The sequence below is a fragment of the Aquarana catesbeiana genome, linkage group LG06, assembly GCF_042186555.1.
Source record: "Aquarana catesbeiana isolate 2022-GZ linkage group LG06, ASM4218655v1, whole genome shotgun sequence".
NCBI classification, from domain to species: domain Eukaryota; kingdom Metazoa; phylum Chordata; class Amphibia; order Anura; family Ranidae; genus Aquarana; species Aquarana catesbeiana.
Genome location: NC_133329.1, coordinates 131098907 through 131123518, shown reverse-complemented (window position 1 = coordinate 131123518; position 24612 = coordinate 131098907). Strand labels below are relative to the sequence as shown.

Genomic DNA, 24612 nt, shown 5'->3' with positions numbered 1-24612 from the left:
AGCAAGATGCCCTCTACTAGAGGCCCACATGCAGGTCAAAGAGGGACTCTTGAGAATAGAGACTGTAGCTTTCACATAGACGCTGTCAGCCCTGCCCACATCCAGGCAATGTAGGGCAATTTCCTTGTTATGTTTTGGGGTAGGACAAAGGGAAGGAAGAACAATGTCCTCATTAAGGAGGAAAGAAAGGAACACCTTAGGTGGCAAGGAATGTTTTGGTCTCAAAACCACCTTGTTCTTGTGCAAAACAAGAAAGGGCTCTTTTAAAGAAAGTAATAGCTACCAGGAAAGCAACCTTACGACTAAGGTCTTCCAACGGAGTAACTCTAATTGGTTCAAAGTGAGGTCTCTGAAGCACAGAGAGCACTAGGTTGAGATCCCAAGCTGACACAGGAGGTTGAATTGGGTGAACAATTCCCTAAGGAAAAAAGTCTTCATGAGGGATTGCGAGACAAGAAGTTTCTATAGTATAAAAGACAAAGCAGAAACCTGTCTTTTGAGGGCCAGACACTGGTCAAGACCAAAGCGGAGAGGCCAAAAAATAGAGATAGAGTACTCCCTGGAACTCAGCTTCCTGTCCTCGCACCAGGCAAAGTAAGCCTTCCATGTGTGACTTGCGGAGTTGGATTTTCTTGTTCTGAGTAAGGCTGTAATAACAGAGTCAGAAATACTCCTATCCTTTAGAATTTGAACCAGTATGTCTGGTCTGTTTGGATGAGACCAAGGCTCATCTGCCAGAAGTCTGAGTATGTCTGTGTATCATGTTTTTCTAGGCCAATTTGTGCGATTAGAATCACTGTAATCCTTTTCTTGTCTATCTTTTGCAGCAGTCAAAGGAGGATCTTTATCAGAGGGAAGGCATAAACTGGCTTGAATTGAGTCAAAGGAATCAGCAGAGCATCTACTGCGAAGGCTAGAGGATCGCTAGCAGTGGGTACAAATTTGTTCCGCTTGTTTTTGAACATAGAAGTCAGGATGTCCACATCTGATTTTTCCCACCTTTGACAGAGATTTTGAAAGATCTCTGGGTTCAGAGGCCATTCCCCTTAGGTCTAGACATTAGTGGTTTAGGAAGACGCCTGCCGATTGTCCAACCCAGGGATGTGGACAGCTGAAAGAGCTTTAAAGTGGGTTTTCACCTAGGAGTGTATCGCACCTGTTTCTCTTAGAGCAGTCCAGCTTCTTGTGCCCCCCTGATGGTTTTTATAGGTCACTGCTGTGGCATTGTCTAATTGTACCCTAACTAGGTGACTTTTGCAGAAGAGAGTTTGAGTGTTGTAGGGACAACCTGATGGCTCTAAATTCCAGGATGTTGATGGAAAGTTTTGATTCCTATGGGGACCAGGTCCCCTAGACAGTCAGAAAAATGTAAACTCCCCCCCAGCCTCTAAGGATGACATCGACTGCCACCTTTTTACAGGGCATGTGAAGGAAAGACTTTCCCAAGTCTAGGGCAAGATTGGAGATCTACCAAGTCAGGGAGATCTTTTTCTAGTTTGACAGAAGCATTGTACGATCCAAGTATTGGATTTGCTTGTTCCACTCTAAGAGAATGCTGTATTGAAGAGGTCTAGAGTGAAACTGGACAAATGACCTGCCTCAAAGCAGGCTACCATCAAGCCCAGAACCCTCATTCAGAAGTGAACCTTTTGTCAAGAGGGCCCCCATGGGAAGCAGACTCTTGGTGAAGGAAAATTCTGGCTTGGGTTTTGTTCAAGATTAGACCCAGGTTCTCCATACAGTGTGGAAAGATTTATCCAGCCAAAGGTTTGAAGAAACTGAATCATCCTTTGAGGTTGGCAGACAAGGTTATGGCTGAGGAGTACTTCAGTAAGAGATTGTTCAGATAAGCTGTGACATGAATACCCTGGGTTTGAAGAAAAGGCAGAAATGAGGCAAGCACCTTTGTGAACATTTGAGGTACAGAGGAGAGCCCGAGGGGTAGCGCCACTAATTGTAAGTGTTGGTCTCTCACAGCTAAACGCAGAAAGTGTTGATGTGAGGGGAAGATGTGGAAGTGTACATAAGCTACACTGATAGTAGAAATTCCTCTTCCATTAGAGAAGCAATGACAGGTCCTGTTGATAACATCTGAAATTTTGGTGCATACACAAATCTGTTTAGAGATTTAAAGTCCAGTATTGGGTGGATGACCTCATTTGGCTTTGAGACTGTGAATAACTTTAAATAGAATCCTTGGAACCATTTATTTTACCAAGTAATTGTCACAACCATCCTTGTGCCTGCAGTTTTTGGTCTGAAGTTGGCTTTTTGAAAAGGTAAAAAAATTGGGAGGAGGCAGAAATAGAAACTCTATTTTGCACCTCTTTGAAATGAAAGGTTGGACCCAGAGTTCAGGATGTCTCTGATCTCAACTGGCACAAATGCCAACAGAAGTCCACAGACTCCTAAGAGTGGGTGTGTCTCTTCATTGTGAGGAGGGCTTCTGGGCAGAACTTCCTGTGGAATCACCTAGGAGATCCGACTACCAGTGAGAGTGGTTACCTGTCAAAACCAGGTACCCCCCCCCCTCAAAAAAAAAAGTTAAAAAAAAAAAGAGGGGGTGGTAGGAAGGCAAAAACGGAACTCCCCTTTAGGGTGGAGTTCTGCTTTAAGGATTGTCCTTGTGGAGTAAAAGCATCTTTACCCCTGTGACTTCCTTGATGAATTTATCTAGGGATTCCCAAGTGAAAAGGCATGCATAGAAGCTGTTATTTCCAAGGAGGTTCAGCAGACCAAGCTTTTAGCCATAAAATCAAGTGCATATACACAGAGACAAGGGACATTCTTGAGACTTGGAAAATCATTCTCTTGAGCTACCTTTCTCAATTTTTTTACCCCAGGGGAACCCTTGAAATAATTTTCAGCTCTCAGAGAACTCCTGCAAAAATGTATTCATTAGGGGTCAGTGGGAAGAATGTCCTCTTTACAGTGGTGGTTTGGCTGCCCACCTTAAAGTTGCAGTCAGTTTGAAAAATGTGCCTATTAAAGTGGTGGCCAAGGGGTAAAATGCCCCTCTTACAGAGGTCATCTATGAAAAGAATGCCCGCTTACAGTGGTGGTTAGAATGCTCCCCTTACAGAGATGGTCAGTGAGAAGAATGTCCCGTTACATTACTGTTCAGTAGGAAGCATGCCTTCCTTTCCGCAGTGGTCAAAATAATACCATTACATTTACGGATGCCAGGCTGCTTGCTCTGTCAAGTATGGCATTGGGCATGGAACTATGCAGGCACCATCTGATAGGTGGTCAATCAGCTAAAGGAAACCCTAACAACCTTTGCAGGAACCCTGGTTGAGAATGGCTACTCAAGAGAGTTGACACAAAACAATATTATCAGCTGAAATTGTTCTAAAACAAAAGGGTTCTCAAAGGCAGGCTCATGTTCTCTATTCATATGTTCTGTCCAGTTAGAAATAGTGTGGCAAATGGACATAGCAGCAATAGCTGTCTGCAGGGCTGGGCCAGCTACAGCAAATAAGGCCTTTAAGAAGGCTTCAAAACACCTCTCAACAGAACCCCTAAAAGAGAGAACATCCTCAATAGGACATTAAATAGCATGATCCTTTACCAGAATAGTCTAATTCTTACATCCTTTTCCATAGGATACATTTTAGAAAAAAACTATATACCCTCTCAGGGTTGAACCGTTTCTTATAAAGTGTGTATAGGAAAAGTTTTTTATTACCTTGCCAGTCTCTTAGCGCCAATAGGGACTTGTTTGGACTGTGGAACATTTGGCATGAAGCAGCAGCTTGTAAAATGCAGGGGGGAGAAAATCCTCTGCAGGCTCAGTTTAAAAAATAGGGATCTCAATATTTTCCTCCATAATATCCTCAAGAAAAGGAGGTTCTGCTTCTGAATCTTGAAAAGGGTCAGAGGGATAGCAGGCTGAATGAAATAAAAATAACAGATTCATCCATCCACACAAACAAGGTGAAGAATCCTCCCCACACTGGGACAATGTATTCTGACAGCTTGTCACTGTCAGAATACACTGATCAGTGGCTACAACTGCTGATTGTGGAGTTTCAACCTTACCCCTGCGACAGAAGTAGATCAAACGACTTCTGTCAAGCAGGGACACACTCAATGTATTCCTGTGGTTGTGTCTCTGTAGAAGTTGGTAGAAGTAGTCCAGTAATGTGCTGTCTGCACTTTTGGCAGAAAAAGGTGAGTGGAAAGGAGTCATCCAGGAGACGCGACACAGTTACCTAATCCTTCTGAGACTAATGCCCCGTACACACGGTCGGATTTTCCGATGGAAAATGTCCGATCGGAGCGTGTTGTCGGAAATTCCGACCGTGTGTGGGCTCCATCGGACATTTTCCATCGGATTTTCCGACACACAAAGTTGGAGAGCAGGAGATAAAATTTTCCGACAACAAAATCCGTTGTCGGAAATTCCGATCGTGTGTACACAAATCCGACGGACAAAGTGCCACGCATGCTTAGAATAAATAAAGAGATGAAAGCTATTGGCCACTGCCCCGTTTATAGTCCCGACGTACGTGTTTTACGTCACCGCGTTTAGAACGATCGGATTTTCCAACAACTTTGTGCGACCGTGTGTAGACAAAACAAGTTTGAGCCAACATCCGTCGGAAAAAATCCTAGGATTTTGTTGTCGGAATGTCCGAACAAAGTCCGACCGTGTGTACGCCCTATTAGTCTGGACAGGGGGAGAAAGAAATACCAAGTTTAAATTCTTTGCACTGAGAAACGCTAGAGACAAAATGGCAGTGGTTAGTACAATAAAGTGATTAACACCCAAATACTCTGCCTGTAGGAACACATAATGTGCTATGTGTTGTGGATTGTAAGAGCCGGAAACCAGTGTAAATAAACAGGGAAACCGTGTCTTACCTTATCCACAATGCTGCCCCTTTTAGAAGTACAGGCTGGGTATCCAGGGTCTGCGTACCATAGAAATGGAACATGACCCTGGACCTGTATAGTACCCTGCGGCTAATTACTCACATTGCATTACGTGCCACGTTTAGCGCCTAACACAGAATCCAGTGTTTTAAGCAAACATTACAAGCTGGCCCCACACAGTAGGGTCTGGGTACAATGTACAACTTGCGGATAACGGATATAGAATACTGCAAGATAGCCCAGGGCAGAAAGCAGTTAGATCTTAATAGGCGTTTGAGAGAAAAAAAATTGACAGTTAAAAAAGGAAAATAATTCTCCAGAGGAGAACAAGTCCATCACCTAAGGACACAACACTAGCAAAAACTGGAGTCTCATGGAATGGGTGGGTTTATTTGGTGTGCTCTGGGAGCAGCCCTAGCAAGTTTTTAGCAAGGTAGCTGGTTATAACCCATGGTCTAAGAATACAAGTCCTGTACTGTATGATCAATATCATGTTTTTAACCAAAGATGTGAAAAAAGCTTAATTAGGTTTTTATTGTGCTTACCAGCTAGAGTGTGTGTTAAGTAACTTTTGTATTTCTCTGTCGTATACAGTTGTGCCAGCATGTACCTTTCCTTTTTGCTAATTTAAATTAATCTGGTCAGCTGTAAATTCTACTACACAGAAAGAATAAAGGCTGTCTATAGGATGAAGGTGTTTGATATGACTAAAGAGGCCATTGTCTCTGTTAATTCAGAGATCCACAGATATTGGACTACCCACCTTTCTAAGTACTGCAATGCAAGATCTGTACCAGAAGGCTTAGATGGCTCTTCTTTTTTTTCCTCAGCAAGACCTTTCTCCTTCTTAAGCTTTTTTTCCTCCTTCTTGCGCTCCTTTTTGAGCTTTCTTTCCAGAACTCTGCGCTCCTCTGGAGTAAGGTCCTCTATGTTCAAATTGTTCTGACCTTCCTCCTGTAATAGAATGGCACATGTTAATCATAACCATCATGATGTTAAGACTCACTGCACAACAAGCCATTCTTATTAAAATGTCAGTTCTTGTTTATCGAACAATTCTACCACCAAACATTTTGATAAGGTCCAAAGGCTCTACTGCTCATATGCTCTACAAAATTAGATGCTCGCAGAAGAAGTTCTCACTTAATAAATATTAATTAAGTTGTCTGGCATTTCTAGGGAATTGGGTACCAGTTATGACTAACCCCTTATCTACATGGAGTATTAGATGTTTGTGTTCATTTCTTTCAAGCACTCCTGCTTCCTGCAAAGGAATAAACCATTAAATGCACACATCAAAGCAGCCAAACAATCGTAACCAATTGGCTGGAGTCTGGTAAGGCCCAGCTCATGTGCACATTGGGCTTTTTTACCAGTACTATTGTATTGGTGTGAGCTTTTAAAATAAGGCATAATGTATTTTTATAAAAAGAATAAATAAGTAAATATGGCTGAAGGTTACTTCACAGAATACAAAGAGTGCTTTAGGCTGTGTTGGTAAGAAAAGAGACCCACTAGGGAAAGAACTAATGTACAGTATATATGAACTGATAGAAATAGCTGAAAGCCTTTTAAACCACAGCAAATATATAAAAAAAAAGAAGAAGAAAAAAAAAATACAAAAAAAATTCAAGGGTTGGAGGCTGCGGCCTTTGCCAAATCTAATTGTCTCCTGCCTACCTATACCCTTATTCAGAAAATTTGGAATAAGGCTAAACAAGTCCAAAGGATTACTAGCTTCATCTGCTACAGCCCCATATGGAATAATGACAATTACCCTGAAATGGCAAAAGTGAAACAGGCCCCGAGGTGGCGCAAGTTTGGTATAACCCATCCGCATTATATTTTTTTAAGATGGATATCTCTGTTTTTTTTTTGAGGAAATACTTGCAAAATTTTCTCTGCCAATGTCCATGCTATTTTACTATATTCAGCTCAAAACATGCTATAGCGGCTCAGGGCCCATCAATGAAGTGGAATCTATCCTCAACGCCAGTGTTTACCATGATGGCAGACACAGTCTCCACTAGGGGCTTTATTTCCCGGAGCTATGCAATGCTGTTAAGTGATTTTTTTAAAAATCTTTCCCATTGACTACAGAAAGGAGGTAGGAGATGGACCTTGGCTCATTTAAAGAAGATCAGTGGGAGGAAACTCTTCAGGCGGTACCCCACAGTTCCGTTAATGTGAGATGTATGTAATTTAATGCAGTCAGAATGCACAAGCCATCTCTGTTCTGCTTTCTGAATCTCTGCAACTTCCTATCTACTTCAGTCAGATTCAAACTTCCAGAATATATAAGCAGATCTTGCATTTTCAGTACTGGGTATGTAGATGAAGCTCCTAGGCATCCCTATGTTTATTACACAATCTGACTGGAGTGTAACTATTAGTATTTTTCCTACTATTATTATTATTATTATCATCATAAACAGCATTATTATCAACATAGAAAGGCAACTAAGTTTTTAAAGGCCAGGCTTTAAAGGTCTCTTGCAGGTTTTCTGGGAAGATTTTAGGCCTGATTCATAACTATGCAATTTTAGTGCTTTTTGCATTTTGCAGATTTGCACTACAGAACATGTTCCGTAGGAAACCATGTTAAATAGACAGTAGTACAAATCTGCAAAATGCAAAAAGCAAAAAAAATGCATAGGTGTGAATCGGGCCTTAGCATCGTACCACATGATTCTGTATTATAGTGGTTAGCACTTCCACCTAGCAGCTCTAGGGCCATCAGTTTGAATCCCAACCACAGCATCACCTGCCTAGAGTTTGCACATTCTCCCTGTGCCTGCGTGGGTTTCCTCCGGGTACTCCGGTTTCCTCCCACACTCCACTGGCATGCTGGTAGGTTAAGTGGCTCCTGTCTAAATTGGCCATAGTATGTGTATGTATTAATGTGAGTTAGGGACCTTAGATTGTAAGCTCCTTGAGGGCTGAGGTGAATGTACAATACTGTGTATATGTATATATATATATATATATATATATATATATATGTGAGTAAGTTGTCAGCACTATATAAATATCTGTAATAAATGAATAAATAAATACTAAATCTACCTCTTATGCTCCAATGTGTGTAATAAAGGCTGTAGATCATTCTGAGAGAGGGTGGTGCTCGGAAACCAGTGAACACATGGCCTACCTATCCTGAGGGTCAGATTCAGAGTCATGTAGGCTTACAATCTATTACTGATTAAATATAGGAAGTTAATTATAGGCAAAAACAAGCAAGTACTCTGCATCAATTTAAAAGAAAATGTTCAGGTGTGATTCTAATTCTTCTATATGCTTTCCAAAGAGTTAAACCTGCCAGTTCTACAACACAATTGATCCAGAAAAACCTGATCACATTAAACTAATTTTACACTTTTCACATTTCAATTACTTAATATGTAAATACATTCCTCAACAAATTAATTCCGCCCACTGAGTATGGGTCATTGCAAGTGGCGTGAGGCTTTATCAAAGTATTTAAGCATGGCAGACATGCTACACAATAATTAGGAGACAAAGGTGTGGGTCTATCTCATTTTATTTTACGATTTCCACACAGGGTGTGATTCATTAATCTGTCACTGTCAAGGTTGCCACAAATTCATTTTGAACTCAGGGCAGGAATGTCATATAGTTGAATATATTATTACACACTAAGCTTTCCTAATTTAGCTTTGACGTGGGTGTATATAAGTGGTAGGCGGATGGTATAATGATGCTGACAAGGGCTGTAAGAATAAAACGTTGAGTAAGAGTTTTACCACTTATGAGTTCAGGATACTCTATGACATACAGCATTTTACTTTTTATATACAGGCCTATCCCATTGACACAATTATTCAGCCCAGATCATCTGAAGATCCACAGGGCTGACAGGGGTATAGCAATCCAACCAGTGTCATGCTGAAACACTTTGTCGGGACCACTGAAGTCAGGCCTCAAGAACAAAGTAAAACTGGTTTAGGACTGAAACACAGAGTAACGGTTTTAGACTGATAAACGTGAAAGCTGCCATACTTTGGCTATTGCTCAAATGTAGGACTTTTACTTTTATCATATTACATTTGCTAACAGGATTATAATGTGTACAAATAAATTGAATTCTGGGCTAAGGGCTCATTCACACGGGCAGACATAATGCTGTGCTTAGATGCATACTGCAGACAGTTTGTACTCATCTAAATGCAGCACTATAGTAATCAATGAGGCCATGCACACAGCTGTGTATATAGGCAAAATTGTTCGCCATGTTTAGCTGTGCAGAAAAAACGTAGGACACCCCTGTTTCCAGGGAGGCACAGATCTGCAGATTGTACACATGTACGTTCATAAACAGGACTAAACGCGTAACCATTCATATGAATGAAAGAAGAAATGCTGTATGTATCCAAACCCAAGCAGGATCGTCTGCTAGCTCTACCTGCAAGAACCCATGTTCCATTCAGAAAATATGTATAAGCCCTTGTGAATGAGGCTTTATTGAGAACTTAAGACTGCAGAAAAAATCATCAAGATGCAGAAAAATACACTTGTGCGTCAATCTACAAAATGAAAAAATTTAAGCTGGATGATTTAAATTAAAAGAACACCATCATAAAGCCCATCTTTGGTCAAACATTAATTCCACCAGGCTTCTCTTCAGGAAATGAGACTGCCAATGGGGAGAGTCATGTCACCCAGACAGCAATGTGGGCTCCTGAGAACAGCCCTCTTCCTCTGCAGTCCAGAAAATAGAAGACTCAGGACCGATGCCTTAAAGTGATTGTAAAATCTCAAGGTTTTTCACCTGAATGCATTCTATGACTCGGGAGCAAGTCTGCACGGGTGCCCCCATGGAAAGTGGCTTTCCGTGGGGGAACCCAATGAAGAGAAGGAGCCAGGAGAACAGACAGGGCACCCCAGAAGAAGAGGATTAAGGCTGCTCTGTGCAAAATCCTTACACAGAGCAGGTAAGTAGAACATTTACAACCCCTTTAACCGACCATGTATTTAGGTAAGTAAAACAGGCTTTTCTATTTTTAATCCAGTGATTAGTTAGATGATAGCAGTTGATGAGAAATCACATGATTCATTCATTACCAGTGGCTGCTGATAAAAGATGAGATTCACACTAGTTATGTCATCTTTACATGCTTCAAATATCCTAGCGCACATACACATCAGAGGACTAAAATTTCCATCCATCTACAAAAACTGCGTTTTTAATCATTCTGTTAAACATGTTTAAAAGTAGTTTCATATGCACTGGAGTATTCCTTAAAGTACAGAACCACACACACTTCCATCAGAGAGAAGAACAAAAAATATAGGCAGCTGGAGTTGTATGCAAATATAGAATTTTCCTGACAAAGTCAAGCTTGGCTTTGCTCTTGTTGCCTCTATGGCTTCCCTACTGGTCAATGAGGTCACCCATCACATTAAAGGAGTGATGGAAAAGCTCAGGAGGGGGCAGGAGACAAGCTTGAGTCGCACAGGTTCGTGACATTGTTAATTTATAATAAATGCTGTAGGCCAGATCTTAGAAGGGAGTTAGAACAACAATTCCTATGAAAAGAGATGAAAATAGTCACAACTAACATAACAAACATAGGAAAATCAACTACGGAAGCTGTCATTTTAAAAAATATGCAACATGTTTGTATCTCAGTGTGCTCCAGCCCGTGGGTTTATTGGCCCATACATGTACACAAATACATTATTGGACAAATAAAGCTGTTTTAAAACTCAGACTTTTAATATTAAAGTGGTTCTAACATTTAAGCGGTTTTTATCTTAAAGTGGTTGTAAACGCTTACATATACCCAGTGTAGTTGACAGGCCCCAGATGGTACAGATAGATTAAACAAATTCTCCTACATAAGTTGTATCTCTCTATCTGCAGTCTTCTCTACATACGCTCAAAGTGCTGAATTTATAAAGCTTGTCTGAGAGTTCAGATAAAAGAGGGCAGAGAGCTAAAGTTGCACTCTGCAGAGCTCAGAGAGGAGAGGTCTGAGAGCTGATTGGAGGGAAGAAACACACCCCCCTTCACACAGTTCAGGAACAATGGTGAGGCTGTCACTCTGCTGGAGCTTCCTCCCCTGTCACCATTTTTCTCTTGGTGTCAGAATAAATTGTCAGAAGTGATTCATGCTGATAGCAGAGGAACAAAGCAGCAGACAGAAATGAAACTTAGTGCTTTTAATTGGGACACAGACACTATAGAGGGATATGTTTGTTCATATTTCATGTCTGAAGTTTGCAACTACTTTAATGCATTACCTGCATTAAGGTAAACAAATGCAGGGGCATGACCGAGCCGCACTGTGTATGTTTATGAACAGAAGGAGCACCATAGTTTGGTAATAAGGGAGAGGCTGATAAAGGTAGAGTGGTGGTTGTGCGCAGTGCTGCACAATATTGTACAAAAGCACTGAGACAACTAAATTATGCCAGTACATACCTCCCACTAAATCAGAACCCCACGTCTGTGTTTAAATCTCGTTTGAACAATCTTATTGATAGATTAGGTAAATCGATGGGGGTGCTAAACATGAAGATGCAGAATAACTGGTAGTAAATGGTCCAGTTACTACAGTATTTCACCGCCTGTCTAAAAAACATGAGCCACAAGTCCCTGTACAGGAGCATCTAAGTGTTGCAGGGATTGGATCCCTGCTTGAGCCTTTGGGGGAGTGGGTGGATCTCTATCTTCAGTCCTTCGCCCAGAGGCTCCTGGGTCACATCAGGGATAACATTGAGAAACATACACTGGACAGAGGATTTTGTTTGCGTAACTCTGGATGTCACTTACCTGTATTCCACTATACCTCATTCGTTGGCTATAAAAGCTGTAAAACATCATTTAACCCCTTGCTTACTGGGCACTTAAACCCCCCTCCTGTCCAGACCAATTTTCAGCTTTTAGCGCTGTCGCACTTTGAATGACAATTACGCGGTCATACAACACTATACTCAAATGACATTTTTATCATTTTTTCCCACAAATAGAGGTTTCTTTTGGTGGTATTTGATCACCTCTGCGATTTTTATTTTTTGTTCAAAAAATTGAAAAAGACCGAATTTAAAAAAAAAAATTTATATTTTTTTTATATTTTGTTATAAAATTTAGCAAACAGGTAATTTTTCTCCTTCATTGATGTACGCTGATGAGGCGGCACTGATGGGCACCGATAGGTGGCAGTGATGGGCACTGATGGGTGGCAATAATGGGCACTGATTGCTTACACTGATGGCAGCACTGCTAGGTGGCACTGTTTGGCACCACTGGTGGGCATTGATAGGTGGCACTTGTGGGCATTGATAGGTGGCACTGGTGTGCATTAATAGGTGGCACTGCTGGGCACTGGCAGGCACAGATGAGGCAGATATGCCTCCTTCCTCTTCGGGACCGATGTCCCTTTAACATAAGCCGGTGATCGACTTTTTTTTCTCCTCACGCTGTGAGCGTGAGGAGAAAAAAAAATGATCACCGAGCTTTTGTTTACATCATGTGATTAGCTGTCATTGGTGACAGCTGATCACATGGTAAGGGACCGGGATTGGCCCCTTACTCGGGTCTGTGATCACTCGAGTCTCCGTGACTCGGTGATCACAGTGCGCGCGGGGCGCGTGCGCAGGGGAGGACGTCCTATGATGGCCTCCCGAAAAATTGAGGTCCGCGCTGTGGCCGTCATTCGGCTATGGCCAGGACCTCAAGTGGTTAAGGAAGTAAAGTGCATACTTGGAGGAACTTCAGGATTATCTCCTTTGTTGTGTGGAATTTCTGTTGATCCATATATTTTTTTCCTGTTTGATGATACTTATTATTTACAGCTTTGTGGTGTATTAATGGGAGCTATATTTTCTCAGTCATTAGCAAATCTTTACATGGGAGGGTGGGAAGAGTTTTTTTTTACTTTCTTTCACTATAACCCTTCTTTTTTAATTTATTTTGGTATGGGAGGTTTATAGCGGAAAGAGGAGAACATTGATTTGACACACTTTTTGAATTACATTAATTTAAAAGCGGATTTAAAGCGGTAGTAAACTCCGCTTTATGACTTGTACCTACGGTTAAGCCTATAATAAGGTTTATCTGTAGGTACGGTGAATATCTTCTAAACGTGTAATGTTTAGGAGAATATTCACATTTTTAGCAGCTGTTGATGTCACTGGCACATACACACTGCACGCTGACTGGATGGGACACTGAAGTATGCCGTCCATTGAGAGAGCTGTGCCGTGACTCCTTATCATCGTGGCCCAGCCAGTGAGCGCGAATCTAGAAGATGACCGGGTGAAGATGAAAGCACTGACAGCGGTGACAGTGTGCCACCTGAGGGCTTCTTTTTATTTTTCAATATTTTTATTGAAAAAGAAACAAATTTCAAAGTAAACAGACACATTAATAGTACAAAATCAATTTCTCAGATTGTCAACATAGCAATACAGAAGTGCAGAAGGTATGGTCATTATACATATCTGTCCCCTACCATTAGGCCCCTTTTACACTGGGGCGGGAGGTGCATCAGCGGTAAAGCCATCATTTTAGCGGCGGTATTCGGCCACTAGCTGGACGGTTTTACCCCTCGCTAGCGACCAAAAACGGGTTAAAACCGCCCGCAGTATAGCCGCGCTGCCCCATTGACTTCAATGAGCAGGAGCGGTGAAGGAGTGGTGTATACACCTCTCCTTCACCGCTCCAAAGATGCTGTTTGCAGGAGTTTTTATTCCCTCCTGCCAGCGCACCGCTCCAGTGTGAAAGCCACACAGCAATGGCAGTTTTAGGTCAGTTTGCAGGCGCCATTTTTAGCGCAATAGTGCCTGCAAACCACCCCGGTGTGAAAGGGGCCTTACAGTAGAACGCAAAATGTGCCATATGTATCTAAGTACCAGTGGGACTGAGTAATATTTTTCCCCCCATGATCCGGAACCCCACCACGTATGGTGAATGGTAGAGACCTGGAATCACAGGGAATTCTGATAGTGAACCCTAAGGTTATCCCGGGGCCCACTACTGTGTTAGGCCCTATAGGCGATCATCTGTATTGTACATATAAGAACCAGAAGAAGAAGGAAGAAAGAAAAGGGAAGAGGGGAAAGAAAGAAAAAAAAAAGGGGGGGAGAGAAGAAGATAAAGAAGGGGAGGGTCAACCCGGAGTCGAGATATAATCGATCCACAGGTCCCATTTCTTGGTGTTATTACAAAGTATATAGGTGAGTTTATCGTTAATCATGATCCAGCTGAGTTTACTTTTAACCTGGTCAAGAGGGATTGCCGACTGTCTCCAATACCTAGCAATCGTAATTCTTGCTGCCAACAATATATAAGTTATCAACTTTACTGATTTTTTGGGTGTTTCGTCAGGTAGTTTGTGGAAAAGAGCGGCTTCTGGAGATCTGTGAATGTTTACCCCATTACAGAATTTATTAGGTTGAAAATCCTAATCCAGAAAACCTAGTTACGAGGGGACACTGCCACCAAATATGGAGCATCGTCCCCATCTGTCCGCATCATCGGAAACAATTTGGTGAGGTAGAAGGATGCATTTTAGTTGGTACCAGGTACCAACGCAGGAGTGTTTTGTAGTTGGCCTCTATTAGGGTGGTATTGATGGAGAGGGCTTCTTTTTAAGATAAGTCTGTCATAATGTGCTAGTATGTGGTACACCTTTGGAAGGTAATCCTGATGTTCCTACAATTATCATGAAGAAATATAGGAAGACCTGTTCAGGAAATGCTACCTTATTGGCCAGTAATTGCCACCCAAATCAAAGTATTAAATCTATTCCAATGGGGGAATTTACCAGGGCAAGAAGGAACTGTTCAACTAAAGATTTCTTTATTGATGAGTGTAACACTATCAGGGAGAGACTCCATTCTAAAGATACCTGGAGTGGTGTATAGAGAGGTGATTCAGAATTGCTGCTCCTAAACAGAGGGATAATCTTCTATCATGGAAGAATAGTATGCTCCCCAGAGTGGCTCGATGATATTAAGGTCAAGAGACTGTGATGGCCACGCCAGAACCTTCACCTTTTTCAGCTGTAACCACCGGAGGGGCAACTTGGCCTTGGGCTTAGGGTCATTGGTTGTACTGGAAAGTCCAAGAGCGTCTCATGTACAGCTTTTGTGCAGAAGAATGCAAATTGTCTGCCAGTATTTTCTGATAACATGCATTTATGTTGCCATCAATTTTCACTAGATTCCCTGTGCCTTTAGAGCTCACCCCCCCAAAAAAATAATCAGTGAACCACCACCATGCTTCACAGTGGGGATGGTATTCTTGTTGTTGAGCTCTCCAAACATAGCGCTCATGGTTGTGACCATAAAGCTCTATTTTGATCTTGTCACTCCAGATTACAGTGTGCCAGAGGCTCTGAGGCATGTCAAGGTGTTGTTGAGCATATTATAAACAGGCTTTTTTGTGGCATTGGCGCAGTAATAGCTTCTGTCAACGCGACCATCAAGCAAATTGTTGTTCAAGTATCATCGTATTGTGCTCCTTGAAATAACCACACCGTCTTTTTCCAGAGCAGCCGGTATTTCTCCTGAGGTTACCTGTGGGTTTTTCTGTTCACTTAAACTGATAAGCTTTTGATAGGGGCCATTTGTCTTCATTATGATTTAAAAAGGAGCCAAAAAACTATGTGATAATAAATGGCTTCATATGATCACTACCCTAAAATAAAATACAGTTTTTTGGCATGATCAGTCACAGTTTCAATACCAGTGTCAACATTTCACGATTCTTGTGAGGGTATGAAAACGTTTGAGCACAACTGTACATCATCCCTGCCCTAGTCAGTCATTAAAGACAGGTAAAGTTTCTGGACCCAGAAGAAGATTGGGTGAAAATGGCAGCGATGCAGCAACAAGATGTTGCACTGCTGGAGGAGTTAAGTTTTGGAAGTAAATCTGCAAAATTGTACAAATATGCTGTGCATAATTCCATAATATTATAAGAATCCTGGGGCTCCAAACATTCGTTCCAATTAGGGCAGCTTATTCTGATGCCCTCCACTAAACAACACTATGCAGACTGCTGCCAAGGGAAGCATGCGCTGGGAGAGACACAGAGGCTGACTTCCTTCTGAAAATGCAGGCTGTTTAATCTAACTAATCTGAGTCGATGACCCCCCAAAAAAAAGCTGTGGGTCAGTGGCTCAAAAAGTATTAGGGCGTGTTCACACTATGAGCGGTGACCTGTGTTTTTCTGAACTGGAAATGTAGGTCACCACTAAAGCGCATTGAAAACAATTGTCTTCTATGTGTCGATTTACACTACAACTTTGGTGTGATGTGCGGTGTGATGCAGAGAGGAAAAATGCAGAATGTCCACAATTTTACGCACCGCCCTGAATGGCACCACATATCACTGCACAGCATTGCTGCAGTGACATGAATGAGGTGTCACTATGGAGTTCATTTACTAAAACTGGAGAGTGCAAAATCGGATGCAGCTCTGCATAGAAACCAATCAACTTCCAGGTTTTATTGTGAAAGCTTAAAGTGGATGTAAACCCAAAACATTTTTTTTAATTGAGACTCATATCTGTTACAGCAGAGGATGTCATTTCATCTGTGCCCAGTCTTGCCACGAAGAGTTAATCCAGCTCTGAGCAATCCTCTTATCTTTCTTCAGTAAGATAAAAATGGACACACAGAGAAATAGTTGTCAGTTTGTCCCCCTTGCTGTGAGTGACACTTGATTTTCTTATCTCATGCAGGAGTTTGAGAGAGGCATTCTGTGTACTTCACATCCCCCCTCCTTTCTTCTCCAGCTCTCCCAGGATTGGCTGCTCCACACCTAGCATGATTGGGTATGCTGAAGTCATTTGGTGACTTTCCTGGGTTTTTACTGGATGTTAGTGATCATGGGGCATAATCCACGAGACCAGCAGAATTTCAGTGTAAAAAATATTGATGCCTGGCCAAGTGGAGCGTAGAGGTGGACGGAGAGTCTACTGACATCACGACTCCACCCACCGAGACCTTGACAACAGACCTTCCCACAGAATCCGGAGTATTGTAGGGTTTCAAACAGCTAAAGGGGAGATATTTGACAGGTAAGGATACATGCAGGAGGCATGTATATCCTTAGAGATAAGCACTATGGAAGTAATTTAGAAATGATGAGAGTGGGTTTACATCAACTTTAATTGAACAAGTTAGAAGCTGACTGATAGAAGTTAGAAGCTACCATGCACAGCTGCACCCTATTACTGAACAATTATGCCTTCTTGGCAGTCACCTTGGTAGAGGCAGAGCTTTGCTTCCAGGCAGAAAAGGAAAACGTAATTTCCTGCGCTTGAGAGGCAAGTACGGTCATACAGTTACCAATCTTCAACTGACTCGACTTCCGTACAGGCCGTGCTGCCACTCATATCAATCTGGGGAAACCTAAATGTGAGCTTCTAAAAGATAAGGAACAGAGGGCGCACCAGCCTAGCGCATTACCTTTGCAACAATTTATTGTTAAAATAAATACAGGTGTATACTCACACACAGTGACATGAATCAAGCGTAATACAGTTTAAGAGGTGCACCCCCCAGCCTGGTCTGCTATACAAGTCTCAAATGTGAGATGAAAGTCCAAAATCCTGATGTGTTTCAAGGGGTATCCCCTCATCCTCAGAGCTCTCAGGAAGGATTCCAGACAAAAGATTCATTTTCAGTGTACTGCTTAGGCACAATTTCAATTTCTTTATGTTTTCTATAACATAACAAATCTTTACTTTTAGAGTTCAGTTTCAATTTATAGCTGTTGGACCAGCCTGACAGGCAGGCAGCTAGCATTTGAAAAAAGGAATGTTCAGCCATGATACCCTCGATGTTTTTGTATTACAGGTTTCCTTTAATCAGGTTTAGCATGTGTTATGCCTTGGGTTCTGAGACCTAAATTACACAGAGCTGGAAACATATACAACTCCTAAAATGTTTTTGTATATACAACACACTTGTATATACATTGGACAATCTATGTAATTCTATATCACAGATTAAGGAGGTAGAGAGCAGCTGTTACAGTTTAAGACAGAAATACACCCAAAAAACAGGTTATTATTTGTTAAAGTCTTGACTGCAATGATTAATGAGATGTTGTCTAATTAGAGTTCAGTTCTCCGTGTACACCAGGAAAAAAAACACTCATATTTCACTTTAGCAAAGGAAGGGTTGAGAATAAATAACGCAGTATAAGCAACTCAGTCGTTTGAAGAAAAAAAAAACGTGTTTCTTGTAGAAATAATGTAAACAACGCAGCTGAGAGTGTAGAGGAGGTCGTAGATAAATTACTTTGGAATGACTTATAGGTAAACATCACACTCAGACACTAACAATGACATCCTGAGTGGAGGAATTAAATGGCAGCCATTCTTCTGGGTTGAAGCAACAGGCCTATCAATACTCTAAAGACGAAACAATTGAAAACACTTCAGGGATGGGACAATATTCAGAGAAACAGTTCCATATTTGATTGGAGCCAACCTTTACATTAAAGTATTCCTAAAGGCAAAACCCTTTTTTTTTTTTTAGCTTTGAATAGAGTAGAGCGGGATTAAAACACCTGTCAGGTGTTATTGCTGTCTGTGCCCCCCCGTTAGGGAGATTCACCCTCTCTATTTGTCCTATTTTCTGTAATCACCAATAGTGAAAGTGAGGGAAAATCCCACATTTTTTTTTTGTCACCAGAACTTACATCTGGGACCAGGTATCTGGGACCACCCGCCTGTGCAGCAGGGGACATCTGTGTCTTTTCCTCTACCACTGATTGGTGGGACAGATGAGATATGGGCAGATTGACGTCAGTGTGATGTGCTACTGACCCGCCCTCTCCCCCTTAAGCAATTGAACCCTAAATATAGTTGGGCAACTGGACTCCCGACACTGTGGGCATTCCCAGCAGGACCGGTGCGGCTGGTCGAGATTTTGGCGCGCTCGTGTTCATCATACCTCTGGTAAACCCTACACTGTTTTATTGGAACGTATACTCTATATTTACATACTGCATATGTCACTCTGAGTTACCCAGTAAACTGGGTATTTAGCATTTATGGTACCATTAAACCTTACTTATTGTTTTTGTTTTGCCAGGTTGTCAATATGGGTAACTAATGTATTTGTGTATATGCTGGCAAGAATCGTCTTCTATGATATTTCTTTAGTACAACTTCAATGCATCCTTTTAGTTTATATTTTATGGAACAGTTCTGTACAATACACCCATTACTTAGTTAGTCTGCACTATAACAGTATGTAGGATATACATAAGTATGCGATTTTTGCTTTTTCTTGCTTTTGTTTCTTTCTGTATTCTTCAGGTTAGGACAATAGTAACATGTCACATTATTTCAATGTGGAAACTTTTGCAAGGGATCAGTATTTAATTATGTTTACTATGTTGCAGCATTCCTTTATGCATACAGTTGTGCTCATAAGTTTACATACCCTGGCATAATTTATGGTTTCTTGGCCATTTTTCAAAGAATATGAATGATAACACAAAAACGTCATGGTTAGTGTTTGGCTGAAGCCATTTATTATCAATCAACTGTGTTTACTCTTTTTAAATCATAATCACAACAGAAACTACCCAAATGACCCTGATCAAAAGTTTACATACCCCAGTTCTTAATACCGTGTATTGCCCCCTTTATCATCAATGACAGCTGGAAAGCCTTTTGTGGTATTTGTGGATGAGGTTCTTTATCTTCTCAGGTGGTAAAGCTGCCCATTCCTCTTGGCAAAAAACCTCCAGGTCCTGTAAATTCTTGGGCTGTCTTGCATGAACTGCATGTTTGAGATCTCTCCAGAGTGGCTCAATGATATTGAGGTCAGGAGACTGAGATGGCCATTTCAGAAGCTTCACTTTATTCTGCTGTAGCCAATGACAGGTCGACTCGGCCTTGTGTTTTGGATCATTGTCATGTAGGAATGTCAAAGTACGTCCTATGCGCAGCTTCCTGGCTAATGAATGCAAATGTTCCTCCAGTATTTTTTGATAACATACTGCATTCATCTTGCCATCAATTTCAACCAAATTTCCTGTGCCTTTGTAGCTCACACACCCACAAAACATCAGCGATCCACCTCCGTGTTTCACAGTAGGAATGGTGAACCTTTCATCATAGGCCTTGTTGACTCCTCTCCAAATGCAGTGTTTATGGTTGTGGCCAAAAAGCAAAATTTTGGTCTCATCACTCCAAATGACTTTGTGCCAGAAGATTTGAGGTTTGTCTCTGTGCTGTTTGGCGTATTGTAAGGGGGATACTTTGTGGCATTTGCGTAGTAATGGCTGACTTAACCATGCAGCCCATCTTTCTTCTAGTGCCTCCTTATTGTGCATCTTAAAACAGCCACACCACATATTTTCAGAGTCCTGTATTTCACCTGAAGTTATTTGTGGGGTTTTCTTTGCATCTCAAACAATTTTCCTGCCAGTTGGTGAAGTTTTAGTTGGTCTACCTGACCGTGGTTTGGTTTCAACAGAACCCCTCATTTTCCACTTCTTGAATAGAGTTTGAACACTGCTGATTGGCATTTTCAATTCCTTGGATAACCTTGGATATCTTTTTATAGCCCTGTTTTATACAGTTCAACCACCTTTTCCTGCAGATCCTTTGACAATTCTTTTGCTTTCCCCATGACTCAGAATCCAGAAACATCAGTGCAGCACTGGATGAAAGATGCAAGGGTCTGTCAGGAGTCCAGAAACTCATTGACCTTTTATACACACACACACTAATTACAAGCAAACAGATCACAGGTGAGGATGGTTAACTTTAAAAGCCATTCAAACCCATTTGTGTCAACTTGTGTGCATGTTATCAGGCCAAAATCACCAGGGTATGTAAACTTTTGATCAGGGTCATATGGGTAGTTTCTGTTGTGATTATGATTAGTAAACACACTTGATTGATAATAAATGGCTTCAGCCAAACACCAACCATGAGTGAAAGAAAAGTTTTTGTTTTATCATTCATATTCTCTGAAAAATGGCCAAGAATTCATAAATTATGCCAGGGTATGTAAACTTATGAGCACAACTCTATGTACAACCCTTGGGTCCCTGCATGTATTCCTTCTTTCATGCACCTCTCTGGGAGTTCTCTGGGTCACCAGGCTGGAAATAATTTTATTTGTACTTGGTTGATAAGTATCTGGTTCTCTCATGTGATGTACTGTAGTTCTCTCTGGATATATGTGATATTCAACAAGTTTGATCATGGTTATCATTTATTTATATACTTTATAGATATGAGCATTCTCCTGCCCCTACTGAAAACCTGACTGAAACTCATTGGACAACTTTCATGGACATAAGCATACAAGATATGTGTTCTATGTATATAATGGAGAACGTGTACATGAGAGATAAGTGATTCCTTTGTTAGATCAGTCAGTATGTTTATCAATGCTCTTATTTTTGTAACAATAAAAATTCGATTTTTATCTTATGTTAGGTTGTTGATGATTGTGCCTAAAAAGTCCCAAATACTTACTGTTTTTTGTTTTGTGATACAAAGTTTAGGGATGTTGGCACATATACATCCCTAAGTCACACCTTTTTTTATGTGACATATGGGTTGTCACCGCAACAAGAACAGAGGGAAAATCTTCCAGTGGGGACACTAGTTTTGGTGACAACTAGGGATTCCCTCACTTTGGGTTTCCTCTCACTTCCTATGCTGTGCCCTGGTTATAGAACAGGAAGTGGAGGGAGATCTACCCAATGGTGAACAGAGATTGCAGAGTTTTGGCTTTAGTTGAACGGTGTACGGAGTACTGAGTTGAAATACATATATGTGAAGTGCCTTTTCTGACCAAGGATTTTTTAAATTCTTTACAGCTAGCCTTGCGATACAGGATCGCCTGTCAAACAGCACAGCCAACTCCTGAATACATCTGTAGACTACAAAGGAGCTAAAAAATACAACTGGATCCAGGACCAAGAAAAATACTTCCAGATGTATAGGATTTCTAGATCACCTACCACTGTGATTTCATCTACTGACCCATATATCAATACAGGACACAGTAATGACATAGGGGCTGGTGGCCAGAACCACAATGTGTGATGAGGGAAATAGACTGGTGGTGGTAGTAAAAACTGAGGATGACCAGGAAAAATAATAGTGCCCACACCTGTCCTTCCACCACTGCACCTTGAATATTCAATCACTTGTGAGCTGCCACTTAAACCAAAAAATTATTTAAAACTGAAAACACCCTATGGATGACTAGTGGCGCTATATTCCTAATAGATAGAGTGGAATGACCAATCAATACACTCTTATTAAAGTAAAATGTGTTCAAACTGGTCCTATAGGATCCAGTACACCCATAAAAGTATGATGAAATAGTGTATGGTGTGATCAACACTTGAATGTGACAAAAGTGTATGTGTGAAATACAATCTCCTAGTGTGGTATATCACCACACTTAGGAGACTATATACTTGAAGTACTAAAAATATATGTACACAGAAAAATATTATAAGGTGAAAATCATTAAATAATACATTTCAAAAAATACCATTAAATAACATAGTGAACAAAATGATCAGCCTTAATGACTAAGCTTCAGCATATAGTGATGATGTAAACCAGTTCTTGAAACGAAAAGCCAGATGAAAGCAAATGATAGTGAAAAGTCCACATATATATGTGTAATCGTGCCAAAAACGAGAAAAGAAGATATTTCCAAAAAGTGAGTGTCTCTATTTCACAATCCTGTGCCATACTGTCCACCACACCTCAGTGACATGAATCCACTCCCTTACGGATGGCAAACTCACCAGCTGTTGAGGCCTTACACTCTCGTGTTTGGCCGAACAAGGCTTTAACCCACTAACATGGGGGTTACCATGTGAGCACAGTCATCCACTGCTCAATGTGCCGAACACCGTTCTTGGGATGATGGTTCCACATAAAGAATAAAAAATGCACCAGATAGTGTATTAACGTATAAAAGATTTAATCACAAAACTGAAACTAAAACCAATGCACTCACATGATCCATAAAAACAATGGGCATGACACTTCACAGCATATCACGGCAAGCAGGATAAATTTAGTAACACATGCAGCGAAAACTTTGAGACACTAGAACATGTTTCGTCATACGGACTACGAAACCCATGACTAAGTCCGTATGACGAAACATGTCGGGGCGTGGCTATGCGGCAATCCCTTACTAGCATTCGAGGGAGGAGAGGCGGCGGAGTGAGCGGAGCATAGTTGTGAGTAGCCAGGATGCGCCAGCAGCGAACCGGTGAGGTGATCCGCAGGCATCCATACTCCACACTCCCTGGGTCCGCCGTGACCATTTAGTGGTTCTAGTGTCTTAAAGTTTTCGCTGCATGTGTTACTACATTTATCCTGCATGCTGTGAAGTGCTGTGACTACATTTATCCTGTTTGCCGTGATATGCTGTGAAGTGTCATGCCCATTGTTTTTATGGATCATGTGAGTGCATTGGTTTTAGTTTCAGTTTTGTGATTACCGTATTTATCGGCATATAACACGCACTTTTTTCCCCTGAAAATCAGGGGAAAATCGTGGGTGCGTGTTATAGGCTGATCCCCCCCCCCAATTTTGTGTGATCGGAGCGATCGCGGCGATTGCCGCCGACATACACAGCCGTGTGTAAATTCAAATACGGCGCCGAGACTGCAGGGACTCGGCGGAGCTGACATACACATACCCGAGAGTCCTCGGCTTTTCTCGGCGCCGCTTACAGTCCCGCCCAGAAAAGCCGAGGACTCTCGGTTATGTGTATCTCAGCTCCACCGAGTCCCTGCAGTCTCAGCGCCGTATTAGAATTTACACACGGCTGTGTATGTCGGCAGGGATCGCGGCGATCCCACAAAGCTGCACTAGGGCAGGGCTGCACTGGGGCAAAGCTGCACTGACAAGGCTGCAATGGACACTGGGGCAAAGCTGCACTGACAAGGCTGCAATGGACACTGGGGCAAGGCTGCACTGACAATTCTGCACTGGGGCAAAGCTGCACTGACAAGGCTGCACTGACAATTCTGCACTGGGGCAAAGCTGCACTGACAAGGCTGCAATAGACACTGGAGCAAGGCTGCACTGACACTGAAAAGGCTGCAGATGGACACCGATAACGCTGCATTGATGGGCATTTTAATGTAAGTTTTTCTTCCTTAAACTTTACTCCTAAAAGTTTTTTTCCTTAAAATTCCCTCCTAAACTTGGGGTGCGTGTTATACGCCGGCGCGTGTTATACGCCGATAAATACAGTAAATCTTTTATACGTTAATACACTATCTGGAGCATTTTTTATTCTTTATGTGGAACCATCATCCCAAGAACGGTGTTCGGCACATTGAGCAGTGGATGACTGTGCTCACATGGTAACCCCCATGTTAGTGGGTTAAAGCCTTGTCCGGCCAAACACGAGAGTGTAAGGCCTCAACAGCTGGTGAGTTTGCCATCCGTAAGGGAGTGGATTCATGTCACTGAGGTGTGGTGGACAGTACGGCACAGGATTGTGAAATAGAGACACTCACTTTTTGGAAATATCTTCCTTTCTCGTTTTTGGCACGATTACACATATATATGTGGACTTTTCACTATCATTTGCTTTCATCTGGCTTTTCGTTTCAAGAACTGGTTTACATCATCACTATATGCTGAAGCCTAGTCATTAAGGCTGATCATTTTGTTCACTATGTTATTTAATGGTATTTTTTGAAATGTATTATTTAATGATTTTCACTTTATA

General features: G+C 41.6%; 1 protein-coding gene and 1 long non-coding RNA gene across 2 annotated transcripts in view; one reads left to right on the top strand and one right to left on the bottom strand.

The window, feature by feature from the left end:
* LOC141148925 (uncharacterized) overlaps positions 1-22104 on the top strand; it is a 62271-nt gene extending 40167 nt beyond the window's left edge. Inside the window, exons 2-3 of the long non-coding RNA XR_012245265.1 lie at positions 828-930; positions 21713-22104. This is a non-coding gene — a long non-coding RNA (uncharacterized lncRNA). The remainder of the gene's footprint in view (positions 1-827; positions 931-21712) is intronic.
* CHLSN (cholesin) overlaps positions 1-24612 on the bottom strand; it is a 640429-nt gene that overhangs the window by 106221 nt on the left and 509596 nt on the right. Inside the window, exon 4 of the mRNA XM_073636813.1 lies at positions 5642-5832. Coding sequence (XP_073492914.1) covers positions 5642-5832 — 191 coding nt within the window. The remainder of the gene's footprint in view (positions 1-5641; positions 5833-24612) is intronic.